This window comes from Girardinichthys multiradiatus, chromosome 8 (genome assembly GCF_021462225.1).
Source record: "Girardinichthys multiradiatus isolate DD_20200921_A chromosome 8, DD_fGirMul_XY1, whole genome shotgun sequence".
Lineage (NCBI taxonomy): Eukaryota > Metazoa > Chordata > Actinopteri > Cyprinodontiformes > Goodeidae > Girardinichthys > Girardinichthys multiradiatus.
The window spans coordinates 35,335,240-35,359,850 of NC_061801.1; the positions used below are offsets into that span (position 1 = coordinate 35,335,240).

At 39.8% G+C, this 24,611-nt stretch overlaps 1 protein-coding gene across 12 annotated transcripts in view; it reads left to right on the forward strand.

Annotated features, from left to right (window-relative positions):
- vav2 (vav 2 guanine nucleotide exchange factor) overlaps nucleotides 1-24,611 on the forward strand; it is a 288,765-nt gene that overhangs the window by 79,550 nt on the left and 184,604 nt on the right. For all 12 annotated transcript variants that reach the window (XM_047372613.1, XM_047372606.1, XM_047372608.1 and 9 more), the window contains one exon: nucleotides 23,658-23,774. In XM_047372613.1, the coding sequence (XP_047228569.1) occupies nucleotides 23,658-23,774 (117 nt within the window). The remainder of the gene's footprint in view (nucleotides 1-23,657; nucleotides 23,775-24,611) is intronic.

The following is a 24,611-nucleotide window of genomic DNA, read 5'->3' on the forward strand; positions in this document are numbered from 1 at the left end:
TCATCAACAAAGCATATTGATCCACACAACTGCTGCTTGCTGGATTTTCTTGATCATTCCCTTTAAACCTGAGAGATTGCAGTGAGTGCAATTCCCAGTAGATCAGCAATTTAAGAAACACTCAGACCAGCTCATCTGACAACAACAACCATGCCACATTCAAAATTTCTCAAGTCCCCTTTCTAGCTCATTCTGGTGTTCTTTTGGTGCTTCTTAGTGTTGGCAAACGTGCTACAACTCATGAATGCCATTGGTCTTACATTTAGCTATTATGAAGAAGAAAATTATATGCAAATTGGAAAACATTTTTTCCATCTTCTTTGACCAAATTCTGAGATGGCCCATAATAAAGCTGTGACTAGCAAAACCTACATGTGATCTGCGCTCTGTGTTGTGATAACATCAAATCTAGACTTGTTAGCTTTGATCCTTCTCCTTCACCAACTTGAATGTATAGATTTTAGCTCAACCCTTGATTCTCATCTTGTGTTTCAAAGACAGAAAACATTTGCTTAAACTTTGCCCACATTGACTCATACTTTGTGACCTTTGTATCCTTCTTTTCTTCTAGATATCTAAATGTTAATATGGAGCTATCACATCATGGTAACATTTAGTTAAAAAAGGAAAGCTTAATGACAGTTTTATCCAGGATGTCAGTCACAACAAGTCTTAAAACAATTTTTAAAATTCCTCCTGATATTGTTGCTACGGAGACAGTCTTGTGCTAAAATTGTGACCTAATTTTACTTTTGTCACTGAGGCTTATGCACATTTCTCTAAATGTAGCAATGATTTTTGCCTGAAATTCCTGCTTTATTTTAGAGCACCTGTTAAATGTTTTATTGCCTTTTGTATGAAATGCTCTATGAGCGTTACTTGTTTGCTAAATATTTATGTGGAATAAGCTTATTCTTAGACTCATCCCTTTGGCATAAGAAATGAAGCATAATCTTGTTCTTTCGTTAGTTCACTTATACATCCTGCCATTTTGTGGCTTTAAGACATTGTATGTTGGCTTAAACCTCCAATTATGGACCAGCCACAATGTACATTCGAGGGGCACAAGCAATTACATATGGGCACTCTCTCTCTGACAAACAGAATACACACATGGTGTTTCCATGCTCGAGGCTTAGGGCTGTGATCTTTCCAAAGGTTTTCCTCCTGCGGCCCGTGTGCCAGACTGTCTGGAGAAATGCGGAGGGGTTGGCGTCTCCTTGCCTGCCGGATGAAAAAGCCAGCAACGTTTGCTTTTTGTGGCACAGCAAACATCCTACCCTCATGCCCCCAACTCTCACCCCTCTTGAGGAGGATTATCAGCAGAAACTAGACGTTTGATCCCGACTTGCTCTCTACCATAGCTACATCTGCCTGACAAGGCTGTTTGAATCTCCTGCTTTCCCAAACTTCTCTTTTTCTCACTTGCAGCTGCTTTTAAAAGAAGATAACAGCTAAGCCCTTTTGGTGTCTGCAGTTTAACGTGTCAGAAATAGCTCTTGTCTACCTGGAAGCAGGCAGTACAGCTGGGTCACTGATATGCTTGGAATTAATTCATTTTCAACCAAGATGGTGCAGAGAAGATCATAGAGACAGGTGTGGGTAATTTATGTCTGTTACCTATGATAATGTAGAAGGAGTAGATAATTAGCTGTCTTGAAGATGAAAGTGGCTCTTGCATAAAAACATCATGATTGCATGCCTGCCCGGATAAGTTTTTTATTCTGTTCACTTCCCAGTCTGATAATGTTTTTGTGTTAACAGTGATTTATTGTGAGGGACAGTGCCAACAAGCTTCCCAAAGTAATTTGCATTGCAAGTATAAACAGGAAGTGTGCTTCCTCTTGCAAAATGCTGTTGACTGTTGCAGTACTTTGTGAGGGGAGCCAAAAAAAGCTGTCCTCTAGTGATGCACTGTGACAGAGGACAGTATTAAATGACCTTAAGCTGTCGGAGATCAAGTGTAAACAAAGGTACCTCATTACGGCCAACAATCTGATGTGCTCATGAAAACGAGCCAACAAAGAAAAAAAATTCTCAAGAACATAATTAAATCAGTAATTATTGAGCTTGAAACTGGTATTCCATTGCTTTTTGAAAGTATGAATGCTCCTTAAACGTTTTTAGATTTTGTACTGTTACAATGACAAACTTCTATTTATTTTATTGGGTTTACAAGTGATAGAAGTGTTGGGTTTACAACACAAAATAAGACATCATTTTGAAATAAAAGGTAAATAAAGGGAAAAGTATGCTTGGTTTTTTACTTTTTTACAAATAAAAATCTGAATCGTGTATCCCTCATATGTATTCATCCCATTTTTAATCCAAAATGAAGTCATTTAGTAGTCACATAATAAGAAAATAAATATAAATAAAACTATTCTATGAAGGCCCTTGGGGGTAGGTTAGAAAACATTAGTGACAAACAGCATCATGAAGACCAGGGAACACAGCAGGTCAGGTCAGTGATAAAGTTGTGAAGAGCTTTAAAGTCAGGCTAGGTTCCAAGACAGTATCACTAGCTTTAAACTAATCAATTCAATTCAAAGATACTTTATTGATCCCCGAGGGGAAATTAGAACGATGTTCAGTCCATCATCTGAAACTAAATACGACAACAGAACAAATGCAAACCTACCAAGACATGATTTCCAACCTAAACTGACAGGCCTGACAAGGAGAGCATTAATCAGAGATGCAGCCAAGAGATCCATGGTTACTCTGAAAGAGCTGCAGAGATTCGGAGATTGGATGGGGGAGTCAGTTAACCACACTAAAAATACAGCACATCACTTGAACACACCATCCCCATGCGGTGGGGATACTTTTCTTCAGCAAGGTCAAGGAAGGTGGTCGAAGCCACACTTCATTTTCTTTTCATTTCACAATTATGCACTACTTTGATTTGGTCTATCACATAAAAACACAAGTTTGTGGTTGTAACATGACATAATTAGAAAAGGTTCCAGAGGTAGAAATAATTTAGGTAGAAATTAAATATGCAGTATGAAAAATGCATGACAGGAAATTGAAATGTTACTTTCTCCCGTCAGTACATTGCTGTTTCACAGCTAGTTCCCTTGCATTGTAACCCACACCAACCCCACCCCCGTAGCGGAACATTGTCTGGGGCCTTGGTTAGAGACTAAGACATCTTCTAGCCTTTAGATGTGCAGCATGCAGACATCGAGTGCGGGCATGATGCCTTCAAACAGACACCCAGCTGTGAGATAATCAGTCAACCCATCTAAGAAAAGGCTTACTTAAAGCTCTACAGTTGCTTTGGCCAAGTGTGGACTCAGTCTGCATGAGTCAATTTCTATTTAAAACCCCCAGCATAAAGATGATGGATTCAAACAATGGGGTGCATTCAATAGACTGCTTTAATAGACTCCTTTGCCAAAGGAAATACAGAAAACTATGTATTAAAAGTTGTGGAGACTTAAAAAAAAAATAAAATACATGTTTTCATGTTGTCACTCATATAAGACCTGTTTAAAAAGACCTGAAAGGTTCAAAGTCGGATTGAAATCATAAATCATCTCATAACAGATCATTTTCCAGCTATTTATTCATGTTGAACAGGGCATGTGTGCAATGAAAAATAAAAGGACAGCTTATTTTCCTCTTTACCTTCCACTAATGGGTCTTTGAGTGACGTGAGAGATAATTAGCACATAGTACATTGTAAAGTAAGCAATCTATCAGTGCCAGAGAAAGGTGCAACTTTGACCTAAACGGAGTTTAACTGAGGCAATGAACCGAGACTTATTTATTTTCCATATTTAACGGACCTGTCCTTTTGTTTATTGATTGCTTAGTGTCATTATAAACAATAAAACATCACTTAAATACAACTTTGTGCTTGGCTATTTTACTGAATGACAGTTGAGACAGATGGCTTCACTGTAAAAACGAATAAAAGTTATTGTTTTTAACTGGTTGATTGGTTAAAAAAGGCATTTTAATGGGTTTCTTCGACCAGATTAAAGGTGAAACAGTCATGTTCAACAGTTTTTTGCCTACTTGAACAAAATCTTTCCAATGCCAGCCCTAACGTTTGTTTTTATTTGATTTCATATGAAGCAAACTAGCAATGGAAATGCATTCTGCAGATTTTCTTTTGTACTTAACGTTTCTGCCTAATTTATGAGAAAAAAGTGTAATATCATAAACATTGCCTTCCACATTTTGCCATGTTAAAAACCAGAAAACGTTTTTTTTCATTGGAATCTAATGTGATAAACCAACACAGAGTAGCACATAACTGAGAATTAGAAGGGATATGATGTCTAGCAAAACTGACTGCTGGGCAGAACATTATTCAAAGAAGCAGCAATCCGACTCTTGGTAACCCTGGAGGAGCTGCATAGAACCACAGTTCAGGTTGAAGAATCTTGTGGTAGGACAACTATTAGATGTAAAGTGCACAAATATGGCATTTATGACAGGCTACACAGTGGTGCAGTTGGTAGCATTGTTTCCTTGCAGCAGGAAGGTCCTGGGTTGGACTCCTGGCCTGGGGTCTTTCTGCATGAAGTTTGCATGTTCTCCTCGTGCATGCGTGGGTCTTCTCCAGGTACTCCTGCTTCCTGGTTGTTTGTCCTGTTTGCCTCCGTGTTGCCCTGCGATGGACTGGCGACCTGTCCAGGGTGTACCCCGCTTCTCGCCCGTAGACTGCTGAAGATGGGCACCAGCTCCCCCACAACCCACTATGGAAGAAGCTGGTATGGATGGATGGATGGATGGATGGATGGATAGATGGCGTTTATTGCAAAAAGATGGCCTTTGTTGGAAGAAAGCCTTCAGAAGTCCTATTTACTATTCTGTAGGGGACCAGTAAACATGTTAGAGGAAAACTGCTCTGTCCACAAGAGGCCAAAACTGACCTTTTTGACCTACATGCACTATTTAACATGTACTATTTAACTCATTTATCTTAATTCACATGGGTTATTTATTTGAAAGTGCAAAATGCAGCCATGTGTCGTTGACTATCTTTAGTGTCTCAGGAATCAATCTGTCCACTCTATCTTGAAGTCATTTGCCTCAGTTTCACATCAGATTAACTCTGGTCGAGCGGAAAGCTCGCTGTCCAGCGCATCAACAGGAATGCAAAGCGGATCGCACCTGTCCAGTCACTGAATCTGTGAACCAGCTGATTGGTGGCTTGTGTTCTGCTGCAGAGCTGCGAGTGGATTGAACCCTTGTTTATCCGAGCCGTGTGATGATTAAAGCGGGTTGAGCTCAGCCCTGGAGTCAGATGGGTAATTAAGAGGCTGGTCTCCTGTGTTAACAGCATTAGTCACCTCGGAGATAATCGACAGCACAGAGCAGCATCCCTCCATGTAGCTGATAGCCTCCGCAAATAATCCTGCTCCAAAAGGGCATTAAGAGTTTTTGGAGTAATAAGTCTTTTTGTAAGTTAACCCTTTAGGATGTTTTTTTTTTTTTTTTTGCTTTTTGGTTAATTTAAACAGAAAAATTGTTATGTCATTACAGTTAATTTATTAACTTAAATAAATTAGAACAACAGCAACAATAAAAGTTTATTTATTTAAGTAATATTTATTTAGTTTTCATAAATATTACTTTTAGCTAAAAACAAAATTTAGATTTCTGAAAAAAAGAATATTACAGAAGACAAATAAAAAAAACGGTGTTATTCCAGAAATGTCTGCTTAGGGAAAGTGTCTCCAAGAACTGTACAGTGTATGCTCTCTGGAATGGGGTTTGCTTCAGTCTTCTCAAGGTTGCTGCTTGTGCACTGTTTCCTAATACACTTTTTCCTTCCACTAAACTTTCAAGTAATATCCTTGTATACAGCACTCTGAACAGCCGGCTCCTTAACAATGAGTTTTTCTAGTTTGCCCCTTTTATTAAGATGATCAATGATTGTCTGCTGAACAACTGTTGAGTCAACAGTCTTTCCTATGATTGCCATTATTGTAAAGCTCATAATATAAATTCTTTTGTTATTTAGTTTATTTTGTCATTCTTTCCTTGTTCTTATATACTATTCTAATATTTTGAGAAACTGAAGTCAATATCCCTAAAATTAATCAGAATGAAGTGTTTGAAGTACTTGAAATATACTCCTCTGTGTGAAATGTATGTATAATGCAGTGACTAAACAGCCCTGGCTCTCTGTGTAGATAGCATACATTTCACAGAATATTAATGCTCCCATTAATTTGCACCAGTTGACAGAAACTCATAACCAGCATGCAATAAAAAAGTATCTCGTTTTGATCTCATCTCTTACCATCAGTATAATTTTATTAGTAGTTTTGCTGAAATCCAGCTCTTTATTTCCCAACAACAACTCAGCCAAATTAAATATTATTTGAAGCTGAGAATTTAGAGCGGTGCTCAGTACAGTTGGGGATTATTTTATCTAAATAAAATCTAACATATACCTATGGTTGTGAGCATTTGTGTGGTGAAGAAAAGTAACTGTTTGTTCATCCTCTGGGGGTCTAAATCACTGCGATGAGTCTTTACGTTGTGAGGGAAACTTGCCGAAGAAAAAGATAGATGCTGACTTTCTTCTCTCCCATCCCGTTCATAAATTACGAGCCATTGATCCATGGCTGTCTGGGATTCTCAGCGGACCTCCTTCTCACATTCATCACACCCCGCGTCTGCAGCTAAGCCTGAGTGGAAATGTCTCAAACACATCCTCCCCTTCTTGAGAAAGCAGCGGTATGGCCTGTTGCTTGGATACAGCAGTATTTTTTTTGTTTCTTATGAAGAGTGGATAAAACCTGAAGGACTGCATTAGGCGCCAAGATGTTTCAGCATCTTGGTCTGTGTTGGACGTCTGATTTTATATTGAGTGAGCGCTGTTTGTTTTAACAGCAGCTGTGCAGAGTATTTTCCCTGTTTACAGGCTGCTTTTGAGACAATGTAGGGAAATAAATCACTGCAGGGCAAGCAGGATATCCAGGCTGTTGATATTTCCTATGTACTACTGTGAAATCCAGCTGCAGACGGAAATGAAGCTGGTCAAGCAAAGGTGAATCCTCTTATGCACCATAAACAAACACCGGGAGTTGGTAGTTTTAACCACTTCTGGAAACAAAACAGAAGATATTCAATCTGCTACTTGTTTGGAGTAGGAGGAAAATATGAAAATATTTATAACGGGTCAGTAGAAATAGCAAAAAAATCTAATTTGAATGATAAAGTATTTTTGCTTCTGTCTCTAAGTAAACCATTTTTGTTTTTACTTAATCTTAACGAGATAAATAGGATGAATATGAAAAAATGCATTTACATCTGCCATTCAGTGCTTTGAAAAGGTATTTGCCTCCACATTTCTTCTGTTTTTGCTTCCGTGTTACATTTAAATGTTTCACGACATCAAACTGCATTCAATATTAGACTAATATAACCTGAGTAAATGCAGAATGTAGTCTTATTTATTTATCTATTTATTAAATAAATAACAAATTTACTAAAACCTAACTGACTCTGTGAAAAAGTAAAATCCCCCTCAATAAATGAGGGAGTACAGGTCCTTCTCAAAATATTAGCATATTGTGATAAAGTTCATTATTTTCCATAATGTCATGATGAAAATTTAACATTCATATATTTTAGATTCATTGCACACTAACTGAAATAATTCAGGTCTTTTATTGTCTTAATACGGATGATTGTGGCATACAGCTCATGAAAACCCAAAATTCCTATCTCACAAAATTAGCATATTTCATCCGACCAATAAAAGAAAAGTGTTTTTAATACAAAAAACGTCAACCTTCAAATAATCATGTACAGTTATGCACTCAATACTTGGTCGGGAATCCTTTGGCAGAAATGACTGCTTCAATGCGGCGTGGCATGGAGGCAATCAGCCTGTGGCACTGCTGAGGTCTTATGGAGGCCCAGGATGCTTCAATAGCGGCCTTTAGCTCATCCAGAGTGTTGGGTCTTGAGTCTCTCAACGTTCTCTTCACAATATCCCACAGATTCTCTATGGGGTTCAGGTCAGGAGAGTTGGCAGGCCAATTGAGCACAGTGATACCATGGTCAGTAAACCATTTACCAGTAGTTTTGGCACTGTGAGCAGGTGCCAGGTTGTGCTGAAAAAGGAAATCTTCATCTCCATAAAGCTTTTCAGCAGATGGAAGCATGGAGTGCTCCAAAATCTCCTGATAGCTAGCTGCATTGACCCTGCCCTTGATAAAACACAGTGGACCAACACCAGCAGCTGACACGGCAACCAGACCATCACTGACTGTGGGTACTTGACACTGGACTTCTGGCATTTTGGCATTTCCTTCTCCCCAGTCTTCCTCCAGACTCTGGCACCTTGATTTCCGAATGACATGCAGAATTTGCTGTCATCCGAAAAAAGTACTTTGGACCACTGAGCAACAGTCCAGTGCTGCTTCTCTGTAGCCCAGGTCAGGCGCTTCTGCCGCTGTTTCTGGTTCAAAAGTGGCTTGACCTGGGGAATGCGGCACCTGTAGACCATTTCCTGCACACGCCTGTGCACGGTGGCTCTGGATGTTTCTACTCCAGACTCAGTCCACTGCTTCCGCAGGTCCCCCAAGGTCTGGAATCGGCCCTTCTCCACAATCTTCCTCAGGGTCCGGTCACCTCTTCTCGTTGTGCAGCGTTTTCTGCCACACTTTTTCCTTCCCACAGACTTCCCACTGAGGTGCCTTGATACAGCGCTCTGGGAACAGCCTATTCATTCAGAAATGTCTTTCTGTGTCTTACCCTCTTGCTTGAGGGTGTCAATAGTGGCCTTCTGGACAGCAGTCAGGTCGGCAGCCTTACCCATGATTGGGGTTTTGAGTGATGAACCAGGCTGGGAGTTTTAAAGGCCTCAGGAATCTTTTGCAGGTGTTTAGAGTTAACTCGTTGATTCAGATGATTAGGTTCATAGCTCGTTTAGAGACCCTTTTCATGATATGCTAATTTTGTGAGATAGGAATTTTGGGTTTTCATGAGCTGTATGCCAAAATCATCCGTATTAAGACAATAAAAGACTTGAAATATTTCAGTTAGTGTGCAATGAATCTAAAATATATGAATGTTAAATTTTCATCATTACATTATGGAAAATAATGAACTTTATCACAATATGCTAATAGTTTTAGAAGGACCTGTAATTGTGGTTCACCACATTTCTTTTTATAAAGTTCAAGTTCAGTTTCACAAGTTTTAACCAGTCCTGATTACTGCATGACCTGTGAAATCCATAAATCACTTGAAAAGAACCTGTCTGACAACATGAAGTAGGCTAAAGGTGTCAAAACGTTTGCCACACTGAGAAAGTCTGTCCTAAACAGAAATTGCGGTTAGTCATTCATGATGCATTGAAGAAAAATCACAGCAAGAGTCAGTTGCAGGCCAACAAGGATCTTTTATTTCATTAGGTGAAAATAAAAGCATGTAATGATGGTCAACTCTGTTTTTTATAAGCAGCATTTGGTTCCCAAAAATCTGGCTTCTCTGTGGTAAATATAGTGGCATCTACAACCCATGTGCAGCCAGTAATTTGTTTTTCCACAGTTTGGAGTTGTCTCTTAGATTTACATTTTTCTTTTTTCCTGAAAAAAGCGATGCACCCGAGCTGTAAAGCATAACACGGTAACAATAGGTTGTTGTTAGAGAACTAGGGTTGGTAGAAGAGCACACAGCGCTGTCAGCTGAGCAGCAAACATGACATGAACAAGTCTGCTGATGATTCTGTATGCAGTGACATTAACTGCCAAAATGATGACCATGATTGTAATTTTTAGATTAACTTAGTTGTGGTTTTTAGCGTTATCGCAATAAATGCTACATAGTCCAAACCACATATCCCCTCTAAAACTATGTTATTATTTGGACATTATGTAAATTTATGTTGCCTACAGGACTCTTTATGAGTGTAGTTATGCAGCTAAACTGCTGCAATCCAGGAGAAGTAAAGGAAAATAAATAATATGAGAATTTGCAGAGCTCAGTGTTGGACACTAAGAATCAGTACAATCAGTTTTAAAAACAATTAAGACATAAATCTTTTCTCTCTAATCTGTAGGATTAGAGACAAAAGTCATTCCCCCTGTGATCCTCTGATCAATAAAATCCTGATTTGTTACAGAACATCTGTTTTTCATTAATGAGAAAATCTTTAGAATAATCTATAGAATATGTTCTCAAATAGCTGTTTATTCAATAATAAATTAGCCAACAGCAGTGTTTTATTTAAATTAATAGTAATAACCTTACTCTCATTTTTAGATTTTTTTAAGCTCTCATTATTTCTCATACCTGTTTTTTTTTTTGTTTAATTTTTACCTCATGTATAAATTTCAGGTAAAATGAAACCCCTTTTAAGCCGTCTCTTCCAGTCTCTGCCCTTTGGGTCCATAGCTACTTGCTTTCCATTGATAGGACGAGCCTTTTGCAGATTTTTCTCTAACGTTTCGATTAGTTTGGCATCTTCATATCGGTTTTATTTATTCGGTAAACCAAACTGTCCAGCAAATGTCAAAATTATATTTTATATTCAAAATACCCAGTACATTGTACAGCTGTGCTTTAAAAACACGGTGCTTTGTTATCACCAGTCTGTTTTGCTTTATTGTACAAAAGCTCTCTCTCGTGCTTTAGGTTCACTCATTCTCTGTTCCTCACAGTTGATCTGTGTGTCCATGTGTCGAGCCTGCTACTGATGGCATGTTAGACTGGGCCAACAAATGCACACTCTCTCCAGCCCGGTTCCTCTGAACTCAGCGCCGCTTCACATCAGCTCTCCTTTTTTATGAGTAGCCACTGTATAAAGGTAAAGGTGGCAGGGGTTTAATTACACAGCTGTTCTCTACAGTCACGGTAGCTTTTTCCTGACAGAGTCAGAATTATCCTCTTTTGTAATGGAGATTAACCCCACTAACAACCTCACTTAGCCTATTTAACTTCCATCTTTTAACACGAGACCCCCACTAACGAAGCAGCTCTGCCTCAACTACTGAGTGTTCTCCCAGATACTAAACCATGGTCAATCCTTGACTACTTACAGGCTTTTGGGGATAATAGGATAAGATTAACATATTTGCATACTGTTGCTATGCATAATTCATACAGCCTCCTCATCTCTAATTTAAAGAAGTACGCTATTTTTCCTCAACATTGTAAGTATCCGAGTGACCCAGCTGGGGGGGTTTAGGAGCCTCTGTGCTTATCAGGGTCCTCCGGGCGTCTCCCGCAAGACCCTGTACAAACATTTACAAAGCTAGGTCTCCCTTCATTCCTGAAGCATAATTGTTTTATTTTGTGCATAACGCAATGTTCTGTTTGTCGATTATGAAACCTTTATTTTTTGCGGCACAGTGACCGTCTGTTGAACTTCAGTCAAGTGGCTGATGCTCATGCATAAATTTGCTCCTCAGGCAAAAACACACGTTACACACACTGCCTGGCAATAGCATTCATACCTCACCAACGTTTTTCGCATTTTGACTCATTCTTGTCCACATTTGGTGTTGAACAAAGCAAAGGCTTGCTCATTGCAATCCGGTGTTCTTCTACAAAGTTGTTCCTTAGTCCCCTTACAAAGATATAAACCAATGGAATTACACCAACTCTCCTCCGCCAAGCCTCATATGCTGCAACAGTTAAACCCAGAGGACACATTTGCTGGTTTAAAATATTTATCAGCACTGATATTGATTTCAAACTAGGGGAATTTAGAGATCACATTTGGGGAAATGGACTCTAGTGAAGATCATCACTTTTGATTTATTTTAATGTATATATTTTAAAGAGAATGAAAGCAGCATTGCATAGTTGAGATTAAGGCTTGCTTTACTGACTCTGTTACTGGCTTATTGGAGAATTCAAGTACATCTCAAAAAATTTGAATTTCATCAAATAGTTCATTGTCACGCTATGCAGAATGTAAAAGTCATATACACATAAACTAAAATAATTCAAGCCTTTATTTCTTGTATTTTGATGATTACGGCTGACAGATAATGAAAACCCAAAATTCGGTGTCTCAGAAAATTAGAATATTGCATAAAATCTTTTATTTTTTGTTTGCAGTACTAGTGGCCTTTTAATTTTTACAGTATTTTTTGACAGTAGATAGACAGGAAATGGGGATAGAGAGAGAGGGGAAGACATGCTGCAAATGTTTCCGGGGCCGGGACTCGAACCCAGGACAGCCGCTTCAAGGACTATGGCCTCCGTATGAGAGTCGCATGCTTAACCCATGGAGGTGATCAGGCTGCGGCACTGCTGAGATATAATGGTTGCTTTGGCAGCATTCTTCAGGTCATCTGCATTGTTGGGTCTGGTGTCCCTAATCTTAAGTGTATTATTATATGACATTGGAAGTGCCGTTTTTTTGATCATATCCTGTCCAAAGCTGGTGGATCACCAAAAACCTGAAAATACTCTGCGCTCAAATTAAAAACAAGCAGGTGGTCTTGAACCTCCTGTACCCGCTAACAGCCATTCTTGCATTTGTTTTTTTTTGTACAATGCTCTTAACAAAAAGCATTAAAAACAAAAGTGGCCCCTCTTTTCTGAATGATACAGGTGATACCATAACAGTTCCATACAAGTACATGTGCCATTACACCAGTATTAATAACACATAAGACATTTTCATTGATCAATTCCCATTTTAATATCAGTGAGTGTGTACAGAGTTTTATACAGTTAAGGCAACAGTAAAAATCTGTTTACTTTCTTAATGTGAGATGAGTTTGTCTTTTGCTTTGCATTACTTTGGTGTGGAGTGCTTTTGGAAGGTATCTTGATCTACTCCTTTCCTGTTGTTGAACTTAACAAAAAGTAATAAAAACATGTGACTCTTCTTCTGGATGGAAGTGGTGATCTCTTTTTACCGATATATTCGTTCTCTGATTACAGGTATCCAAGAGGGATGTTTGTACCATACCATTACACCCTTATTGATGACACATGAAACATATGGGAGACATGTCATTTACAGCGTTCCATAGCTAATAAAGTGTCAAGCACATTGTCGCATTGTAATAGCCTTTCTACGTGTAACTGTTCATTGTAGGAGAATGTACAGGGGTTGGACAATGAAACAGAAACACCTGGTTTTAGACCACAATAATTTATTAGTATGGTGTAGGGCCTCCTTTTGCGGCCAATACAGCATCAGTTCATCTTGGGAATGACATATACAAGTCCTGCACAGTGGTCAGAGGGATTTTAAGCCATTCTTCTTGCAGGATAGTGGCCAGGTCACTACGTGATACTGGTGGAGGAAAACGTTTCCTGACTCGCTCCTCCAAAACACCCCAAAGTGGCTCAATAATATTTAGATCTGGTGACTGTGCAGGCCATGGGAGATGTTCAACTTCACTTTCATGTTCATCAAACCAATCTTTCACCAGTCTTGCTGTGTGTATTGGTGCATTGTCATCCTGATACACGGCACCGCCTTCAGGATACAGTGTACAATTTGTCCTCTTTTGAACTTTGGTATGTCACCCATAATGTTGTGTGCATTTCAATATTTTGAGCAAAACTGTGCTCTTACCCTGCTAATTGAACCTTCACACTCTGCTCTTACTGGTGCAATGTGCAATTAATGAAGACTGGCTACCAGGCTAGTCCAATTTAGCCTTGAAACCTCCCACACTAAGATGACAGGTGTTTCAGTTTCAATGTCCAACCCCTGTAAATATTATACAGGAATCCTTGTGAGAGGGCTTACCTTGCCAGGATTTCAGACTTGGATGTTTTGAGCACAGTGTTACAACGGCAGTTAAAATCTGTCTTTTCTTTACGCTCAACAGTAACTCAGTGGCTGAGTGTTGCTCGCTTGGGTTGAAAGTTATATTATGCAGGCTGGAGATTAGAGCAGTTAAGGACTGTAGACCTTTGTAGATAGCAGTCATTCTTTTAGCTCTTATTTTAGTTTTCTCCAGTGACAAAGAGATGGAGGCTTGTAAAATCGATTGTTACCTCCAGCTGGGACTAGAAGGTTTATGCTGGATTGTGCATCTTGTGCACCTTTACAGTGAGTGTGTGCACTTACTGCCATAAAGGACTATGCCAGGCTTCTCCTGTAGTAATCTGGGTGCATTGTTTGACTGCTTCATCACCTACTAAGAGCTTTGTTGCTGACATTCGGGGTGTATGATGATTCACTGCACCTATTACTTTGTCTGCTGAGGGGATTCTGTGTGAATCAAATTTAGTCTCCCTTGCAGTTCTCAGACAAACATCAATCTCTTTCATTGAACTTAATTCTCTGACAGCCTGTCTGGGTATCTGATCCTCTCTCTGACTCACCTCAGTTTAACCTGAGTTTTTTTTACTTTTTTTTGTTCTGATCCTGTTATTGTCTGCTTGAGAAACGACTCAGATATGGGCAACAACGGTGTTCTTTTCTTCCAGCAACGAGATCAGAATCAGAATCAGAATCAGAAAAGCTTTATTGCCAAGTACGTTTTTGGACATACAAGGAATTTGTTTTGGCGTAGTCAGTGCAATACAATACAAATTAAACAGTATAAACATATCTACAATATAATATAAATATATGTGCACAGTTTTAAGTGAGTGAGAGTAAATATAGAGCAGTATAAGATGCAAGAGCAATACAACAGTGCAGGTGATCATTGTGCAAGTATGGCAGTGCAAGTAAAGCAGGAGTCCAAGCTGAGCGTTAATGTAACGCATAGAGTTACAGGTTACAGGTGTCCTGTCAGCAAAAAAAAAAAGGGGGGGGGGGGGGGGGGGGGGAGGGGGAGTGTCAGTGTGGTTTCCGGGCTTTGTTAACAAGGCTGGTGGCAGATGGGAAAAAACTATTCTTGTGGCGTGAGGTTTTGGTCCGGATGGACCGCAGCCTCCTGCCAGAGGGGAGAGTCTCAAAGAGTCTGTGACCGGGGTGGGAGGGATCAGCCAGAATCTTCCCTGCCCGCTTCAGGGTCCTGGAGGTGTACAGTTCCTGGAGCGACAGTAGACTGCAGCCAATCACCTTCTCAGCAGACCGAATGACACGCTGCAGCCTGCCCTTATCCTTGGCTGTAGCAGCGGCGTACCAGATGGTGATGGAGGAGGTGAGGATGGACTCAATGATGGCTGTGTAGAAGTGCACCATCATAGTCTTTGGCAGGTTTAATTTTTTCAGCTGCCGCAGGAAGAACATCCTCTACTGGGCTTTCTTGATGAGGGAGCTGATGTTTGGCTCCCACTTGAGATCCTGGGAGATGATGGTTCCCAGGAAGCGGAAAGATTCCACAGTGTCAATTGTGGAGTCACAGAGGGTGATGGGGGCAGGTGGGGCTGGGTTCTGCCTGAAGTCCACAACCATCTCCACTGTCTTTAGAGCGTTGAGCTCAAGGTTGTTCTGGCTGCACCAGTCCAACAGATGGTCCACCTCCCATCTGTATGCGGACTCGTCACCATCAGAGATGAGTCCGATCAGGGTGTCGTCCGCAAACTTCAGAAGCTTGACAGACTGGTGAATGGAGCTGCAGCTGTTGGTGTACAGGGAGAAGAGCAGAGGAGAGAGAACACAGCCTTGGGGGGAACCGGTGCTGATGGTCAGGGAGTCAGAGACGTGCTTCCCCAGCCTCACGCGCTGCTTCCTGTCAGACAGGAAGTCAGTTATCCACCTACAGGTGGAGTCGGGCACACTCAGCTGGGAGAGTTTCTCCTGGAGCAGAGCTGGGACGATGGTGTTGACAAACAGGATCCTGGCATAGGTTCCTGTGGAGTCCAGGTGCCGGAGGATGAAGTGAAGGGCTAGGTTGACTGCATCATCTACAGACCTGTTGGCTCTGTAGGCAAACTGCAGGGGGTCCAGGAGGGGGTCGGTGATGTCTTTTAGGTGTGAAACATGTTATTAAATTATCACTAATTGCTCATTTTCCAAGGTGATGAAAGTAGGGATATGAGAAGAGCCTGAGCAGATTGCATGATTCTGTTTTTGCAGACTTGTCTGTGGTTCAGCACTTGTGATGTTCTGCTTATTTCCTTTGTTTGAAGAGTTTCATCTGTTTATCTACCTGCAAGATAGCATCTATGAACCTATTCCTCACGTTTGCATACAGGTTTTCCCTTGTTTTGTTTTTTTTTACTTTTGCCTCCTCATCATTCTCATCATCAGTCCTGACAGAGAAGATCTACAGCTTTGGCAGAACAAGCCTTGTTCCTTTGTACTTTTCACACATCCCATTTCTGTAATTTGCTGTTGTTCGACTTTTAGGTGAAAGTTCTAATTTGTAGCTCCTCGGAAATGAGCATGTAGGAGTGTGTGTCGACAAGGACCACCCTCTCAGAGGAATAATGCATTGTTTTGTGTGCAGTGTAGCGTGGTGATATGGTGAAAGGGCTTTTTTCTGAGTCTTTGCTGCCTCACTCTTTGCTCTTTGCTGCTCCTCTTCCACCTGCTCCCCTCCGCCAGTATTATAGACAATTAGTCTGCCTCTTTCAGAGCTGTCTGCTCCTCAGTGAGAAGTCAAACTTGTGCCTTTAACAGTGCACACTAGCCACTGTTTTAAAACCCAGCTGACAAACTACAATTGGGATCTTGTGTCTCTCTTTTTAAGTCCCTTTTCTTTTCCCAATTTACTTTTGTTTCTTCAAAGCATCCACATTTTCTTTTTGACCTTATTTTTTTGCTTTTCTGGAAACGTCACACTGCACTTCAAGCAACATGAATTTTGCTCCTCTCCACATTAGATGAAATACAAACTAACTTTCTTTCTTTCTTTCTTTCTTTCTTTCTTTCTTTCTTTCTTTCTTTCAGTTGACAAAGAACATAGCTGTCTTTGTAAGTAAGTGGGGTATTAATGATGTTTTGTGTTCAGTGGATGATGCATCTTTAGTTTTTGCTTTTTGATTTTTTGATTTAGAATGTTTTTTGTTTTATGGATTATTATTTTGTGTTTTTTTATTTATTGATGGTTAGGGTGTGAAATACAATGTGAAAAAATAAAGGTAATTTTAAACTCAAAAAAACTCTTTCTTTCTTTCTTGTTTCCTTCTTCACTGTATTGTGCTTGCCTGCGTAAGATTTTACCCAAAATTGTGCCCCGTGTGAAATTCTTGTTCCTTAATGTTATCGTCAGAGGGCGTGGCCAAACCACTTAGCCACGCCCCCAAACGTGAGATAGGCCGAACCGAACTCGTAAAGATCTGAAATTTGGCACACAGGTAGAGCTCCTCAAACCAAGAAAAAAAAGTCTCTTTGGGGTATGCCCTAAAACACACAGGAAGTCAGCCATTTTGGGCCGAAGGCCAATTTTTGGCAGTTTTTTCACTTTTACTAAGCCTCAAACTTTAACGAACTCCTCCTAAGGATTTTGAGCTATCGGCATTATATTTGGTCAATAGGCAGTTAAGGCATGGGGGGTTAAAAGTTATCAAAATTGTGAGTTTTTGGACATGTTCAGGGGGCGTGGCTGGGGCACGAAAATGGCGTTCACACCCAAAATGAAAAAATGCAATAACTTTCCCAAAGAAACACCAAATTACACCAACGTTGGCATGAAGGAGGACCTTCAGGTTCCCGACGATCACATGGGGTCATATGCTGACATCATCAAAGCCACGCCACCTAAAAACAGGAAGTCACTTTTTTTTTTCCCGGGAAAGGTCGCTATCTGGCTGTCTACACTCAATCAACTTGAAACTGTGTCAGGTGACTGATAACTAGTGGGTCTAACTTCGTTTGAAGCACAGTGACTTTTCATAAAAGGGCGTGACCGTGGTGGCACGGCGAAGTTGGACGTCACTCCACGGCCATACGTTTGGCTTTACTTTCCACATATATCATCTGATCTGCACCAAATTCAATGTGATTGATCCTAGTCCAGTCCCCAACAGAGATCAGGTGACATATTTGGTGGGCGTGGCCTAATTTGTCCACAGCGCCCCCTAGAAAATTTTTAAAATCAGCCCCAAGCCATGCTTTGACAGAGGAATCTGAAATTTGGTACACATATGTAATATCTCAGGACCTACAAAAAAGTCTCTTGGAGCGTTGGTCCAGACTTGACAGGAAGTCGGCCATTTTGGATGGAAGTTGCCATTTTGACCCCGGTTTTCGATTTTTTGCCCGCATATCTGAGCGAACTCCTCGTATAGCTTTTGACTTAGAGACTTGAAAATCACTCAGTATACTCTTAGGGCATTGGGGATCAAAAATTATCAAAACTTTTTGATACATGAAAGCGTGTGGGCGTGGCCACGCCTCAAAATATGACTTCTCGCCATAAAAGACTAAATTGATATAGCTCCTACAAGGAAAGTCACAGAGACCTGAAACCTTCTGAGATTGATCTGCCTCTGGCCCTGAACAATATTCACTGATCAGATGCTGAGATCATCGAAGCCCCGCCCCCTGAGAACAGGAATTGTCATGTTTTCCTTTAGAGAGCCAATTTTTGATGTTCTTCACCTAATCAATGTGAAACTGTCCCAAGTAACAGATAACATGATGGTCTAAGACAGTCTCCAGTACTGACTGCTTTAGCAGGAGGGTGTGGCTATGATGGCGTGGCGAATTCTGATTTCACGCCACGGCCATACGTTTGGCTCTAAAAATATGGTTGATCTTTGTCAGCCCCCAAAGAAGCTCTATTGGATTACATTGGAATTTGTATCAACAGTGCCACCTAGGACATTTCAAGTGCTCTATCTCCCTCATACATCATTGGATCCACTTGAAATGTAGTATACATGTTCATGAGTTAATGATGGACATGTTGACACAGTCAATTGATGACATCACTTTAGCCCCACCAACTAAGAAACAAGTGAATGCAGCTTCCATCTGGAAGGTCGGATTTCCCCCAAATTTTGAATACATCTAGCCAGACCAGAATTGTGCATGAGTGAAGATCATGACATGATGCTCACAGCGCCACCTAGAGGTGACATTTGGAATTGAACGGCAGCCGTCGATGCCAGGCTCCCTCGGTCGCTGCACAGGCCGAGTTGTGCTCAGGTGTGAGTGCCTTCAATGCTGCTTGCAGCTTTAATTTGTATTAATCTTTTGTAATATCCATATTTTCTGAGACACAGAATGTGTAAAGTTATTCCAGATTAATTATGCAGAGGGCAGACTCAGCCTATGGAGACGACCATATACAGTTATATATATACCCAGGTGCACTCACCCTTAGCACACTACATTAAAATGTTTGAATATTATTTATTTGTTACTTGGATCATAGCATTTTCTGCCTAACCTTACCTATGCTTTTGAATTGCCAAACATACATTAGAATGTCAGACACATCTTCCCTCTCCTGATCCGTATCTGCATAGAACCTTTTTCTCTCCCTCTCTCTTGTCTGCAAATGTTACCTTTTCATATCAGGGTTGGGAAAATAAGCATTTTTTTCCCTCCCCCTGCAGCACAAGTGGATCTGCAGGCATGATAACCTCTGCCGCTGAACTGCAAATGTCATTTTGGCAAGCCGACCAATCGCAGTTCTTTTTCCTAGTCTGTGTGGCTCTCTTATGGGGTTCGCACCCGTGACACTGAGACTGAGATGATGTGCTCATATGAATGAGAATGAATCGGCGAGGCTCTCAGGTGTGGCCCAGAGAAGCAAACAGAAAGATCATAAAATACCTGGCAAACCAAGAATAACTGCGGCAACACTGAGCTGGATTTAGCTTTTTGAAAGCTAATTAGAACATCAGTCTGAGGTAAATATGACCTCTCAGAATCAGATGTAGGAAAAGAAACACTTTGTCTCATCTGGCATTGGGAAGGTTTAATGGAGAGCAGTGTTCCCTAGGAATGAACTGATTTGAGATTCTGGCGTTTGATAACCTTGAGCTAAAATATTGTAGTTTAAAATCTTCTGGTTTTAAATTAACATCACCTAATCCAATGTATTTTATGCAGAAAAACAGTAGCAATTAGCATTAGATAGATTGATACTGCAATGTTATCTGGTTTTTGTAAGGGTTTCACCCTCTTATACTGATGTCAAGATTCAAGAGTCTTCATTATCATTATGTCACCATAATTACTTTTGCTGAGACACCAACTCTGATTGCTCTTCAGGAGCTATAATATAAGAAGAAATAAAAACAGTACTCAACATATTGTTTTCTGGCCTTACAGCTTTGAATGTCCAAGTATTATTTCTAAGTTGCTGTGAAAGATTGACTTATTTCCTAAGATTTCTGAAAAGGTTTAAATATTTCCAAACGGAGCAATTTCAACGACAAACAGAGCGACTTTGCTGCACTCCATTCAGCCTTCCTGTTATCAGTTTAAAGTCTTTTTCACTCTTTCTCTCTCTGAGCTTGAATGAACTGCAGACATTTCTCGGGATGCCATAAAAATACAATTTTATTGTAATTAGCTTTAAAACTCATAAAATACAAATTATCCACGTTTCTTCTTTATGTTTATTTATTTTTTTAGTTTTCTTTCCCTCTGTTGTTACTGAGGATGTTGCATTAATATAAACTAAGCCCACCATCATAAAGGTTATTTTAGCAGTGTCATAAATGACCAATTTTCCCAGACTTTGTCAAAAGGTAATGTCTTCAATGACTTATGATCAATGACCAATAGCCTCCATGCCCAGCATGCGTGTTTTACACAAATGACAGCATAGAATATATCAGAACCATTGTTTTTGTCAACACTTTCTTGTCAACAGCTTGTGCACACCACCCCTGGGAAAATTGTGCTACTGCACACATCTTGACGGGTAATGCACCAGACAGCATGCAGTTAGTTTTAAAATAGGTTATTTTGAGCACATATGCAGTGTTGGAAAACCAAAACAAACAAAAAAAGGCCATATGACAAAATGTGTAATATAGTTAAGGCACTGTTGTCCATTTTCTTCTTTTTAAGGTAGTTTTGGGGGTAAGATAAGATGATGTCTGCCGCCATCTTGCCAAGTATTGGTGTTACCCTAAAAGCACCAGTGACGTTCATCTCTGTGGTAGCCAAGCCCTGTTTGTGCTTTTTTGCCAGAAGGGAAATGTTCTGTAGATTTTTTCCTTTCTTTGGCCACCATACACAGCAGACTGACAGCTGATAACAGAGGACGGTGTCGGGAAAAGCTTGTACCTGTACACCTTCTGGTGCCATTGTTGCTGCCTTGATTGCTTTCTAACATTAACCCACCTTCAAATGTAACTTGGAAGGCTGCTGGCTGTCCTGGCAGCCTTACGCAACAGCCATTACGAAGATGAAGTATGTGGTCAAAGCCTTTAGCAGATTCGAGGCAATCAAGCATTTTTATTCCATATATACTCTTTGCCTCAGATCTTGTATGAGTGCAGTCTGCTCCCTGCTCATCAGCTCGTATCACATACCACACAGTACTGAAAGAGCAGATCAGGGCAGGGTGTGAATTTGTATGCTAGGTTATGGATTCTTCACAAACAGAAAGTTCGGAGATGGAGTCCAGAATTGATTATAAACTATACCGGTCAAACGTTTTGGATACACTTTCACACTTAATGGGTCTCTTTATTTTCATGATTACTTACATTGTAAATTCTCACCAAAGGCAACCAAACTATGAATGAACACACGGGATTATGTTATAAACAAAAAGTGTGTAATCACTGGAAACATTTTTATACTTTAGATTCTTTAAAATTGCTGCCCTTTGCTTTGAATGCTGTTTTGCACCCTTAGCAGTCTCTCCCTGAGCGTCATGAGGTGGTCACCTGGAATAGTTTTCCAAAGAGTCTTGAAAGAACTTCCCAGACGTTCATTGAAAGACGACCAAAAACTTTTCACCGGTATTGTGTGTGTGTGTATATATATATATATATATATATATATATATATATATATATATATATATATATATATATATATATATATATATATGTGTGTATGTATGTATGTGTGTGTATATATATATATGTATAAAATATATAATTATTGCTTTAATCGTTCTGAGCTCTTGCCTGCAAGGTTTGGCTGTGTGATTGAATATTGTAAGCGTTGAGAGTATTGATATTTGGACCAATAAGCGTCTCTGACTTCACACATGCTTTATTTTGGTTGTCAGTGATCAAAAAGCATATTTTGTGCTACACTGAATTAATTTTGTCTGTTAAATTGACTGGGGCAGCTCATCGGTTCAGCAATGTTCGATAGATTCACTTTTTCACCCTCAGTCTAGTTTCAGGTATTTGTATTGCCTCAGCAGACTGTAAACATACCTGAAAGCAGAGATTAACAATGAAGGGACATGAAGCCCCCTCTACAGTTAATAGCACATGGGGTAAAAATGGGTTAAAAAGCCTTAAAATCAATTATTTTATTGGAGTGGCGTAATCTAAACTTGAGAAATTTACAAAAAAAAAACATTTATTAGCGGGAAAGAAACGTATTTAAAAAATAGTTGTTTTGAAGAAACTAGTGAAATACTTGTTTGAACTACTAACAATCAATGTAAAAAAATATTTTTATTTCAAAACCTTTAAAAAAATATTTACCTTACTTTTCTAAGTTGATCAGAGTGTCTTGAAACATTTAATTAGTAATTAATAACTTCCTTTTTAAATTGGGGGTATGAATATGATGTAACACAGTGGCCCAATTCTCTTAAGAGACTCTTCAAAACCGGAAAAACAAGAGGACATGCTGTTCAGCTATAGAAAATTAACGTTTATCTTCATACCTCAGGAAATGGCTGCAAAAAAGTAGCAACTCGGCTTAACCTGTCCAAAGCTACAAGTTAAAACTGGAACTGTGACAAACAATGCTGGACGAAGACCAGGGTTTATCTTTGCTCCACACACAGTGAGGAGGATTGTACAAAAATGTCCTACATTTAATCTATCGCAAACATAAACATGGGGTCACTGCTTTACTTCCAAATGTCCTAGAGATCATGGTAATGTGGATAGCACCATGAACACCTTAAACACAAGGAAACCTAATATAAAATCCTGTCAGAAAGCTGAAAGTTGTATCCTTCATCAGGACAATGGTTTCACAGCATAACTACATCAGCACAGAAATGGTTTGCCAGACACAAAATCAACCTTCTTCTCCAGCCATCTCCATCTGTGAACCTAAATCCAATGAAAATCATCTAATGCTGAGAAGATCTTGAAGTAAATGGTATCGTTAGTAGATGATATTAGAAGTTCCATACTTCTGCATCAGTTTTGCCCGATGCGTACAGATCCTAAGCGGAGTGCTTTCGTTCCGCCTCCTAAACATCTCACTAAATGTTGGAGCAGAAGGTAGTTTCAGTGGCTGTTGTTTGACAGATTGAGTTTTGATCTTTTAATTACAAGTCTCATCCAACCTGGGCAGGGTTTTGCTGAAGACCATATCCGGAGATGCTTTGTGTGTTGATAAGACATTGGAGGACATGTTCATCTGTGGCTGTTTGGATTAGATAGGCAGTCCTTGAGGCTCCTAAGCAACTGTTTGTGCTGAGTAGTACCTCATGCAGCAGGAACAGATCGACTACAAAGTGCCTTCATCTTTAAATTAAAAGATAAAAATTCACAAAAATGGTGCAGCATTGCTGGTAGATTGTAGCCAGACTGGTGGAACATGTTCCTAAATATTCTTCTAGATAGATCATGCTGGTACAACACAGGCAGGCAGGATTTAATATTTTCATTGTAGCAAGAATTATCTGGAGATGCTTTTATGCACACTCTTATGCCATGCTGTGTTTTGTTTCTCTTTATAGTTCCTGTGTCTGAAGAACATCCGGACATTTCTTAAAGTGTGCCATGACAAATTCGGCTTGAGGAACAGTGAACTTTTCGACCCGTTTGACCTTTTTGACGTCAGAGACTTTGGCAAGGTGAGTAAAAAAAACAGTTTGTTTGTAGATATTTGTTGGGATTTCTAACTCACCCAACTGTTGTGGTATTTCCGGAAGCCTGTGTTCTAATTTACCATGTAACAGTTTTAATATTAGATGATGTTGGACTAGACGGACTGGCTTCTTATAGCTTTACAAGCGTTTAATGACACTGAATTTTGCAGCTATCCAGTTGAATTGAAGATGCTACAGATGCCCCAGAGAGAATTGTTGATGTTATTTTTGCTGTTTGGGCATTCTTTAAGTGTTGGATGTATGTGTGCATGTAAAGTACAGGCATGTATGAGTTCTAAAGTGCAGCTAAGAGTCCCTTTGTGCTTTGCATGAGTTTAAAAGTAGTTCAGACCCAAATCCTTCTGTTACATGAACCCCCCGATGTGGCGCTGAGAGCTTGGATGAGCATTAAATGTAACACAAATCTCATCTCATGTCACTGAATGACCAGAGACAAAACCTACACCAATGAAAAAGAGAAACATTTTTTTTAGCATGTCTATATGGGATTTTCTTTCAAAATATTATTGGTATAAAACATCACACACCCCTGATAAAATGATAAGTTTCTGGGTTGTAAAAATGAGATCATGCAAGGTCATTTCAAACCTTTGTTAACCTTTAATGTGATGTAATCCTGTAAATTCCAACTAAAAAGTAAACAAATGTGTTAGTAGGCAAAATAAATACGAGGGTGCATGAAAATAAAATGTTCTTGAAGCATTGTTTTTGACAAAGTCTTCTTGAGTTCCCATCTCCAATCAGTTATAGTGACCCTGATTAACCTGAAGTAAAGTTCAGCTGTTCCAGTAGGATTTCTTT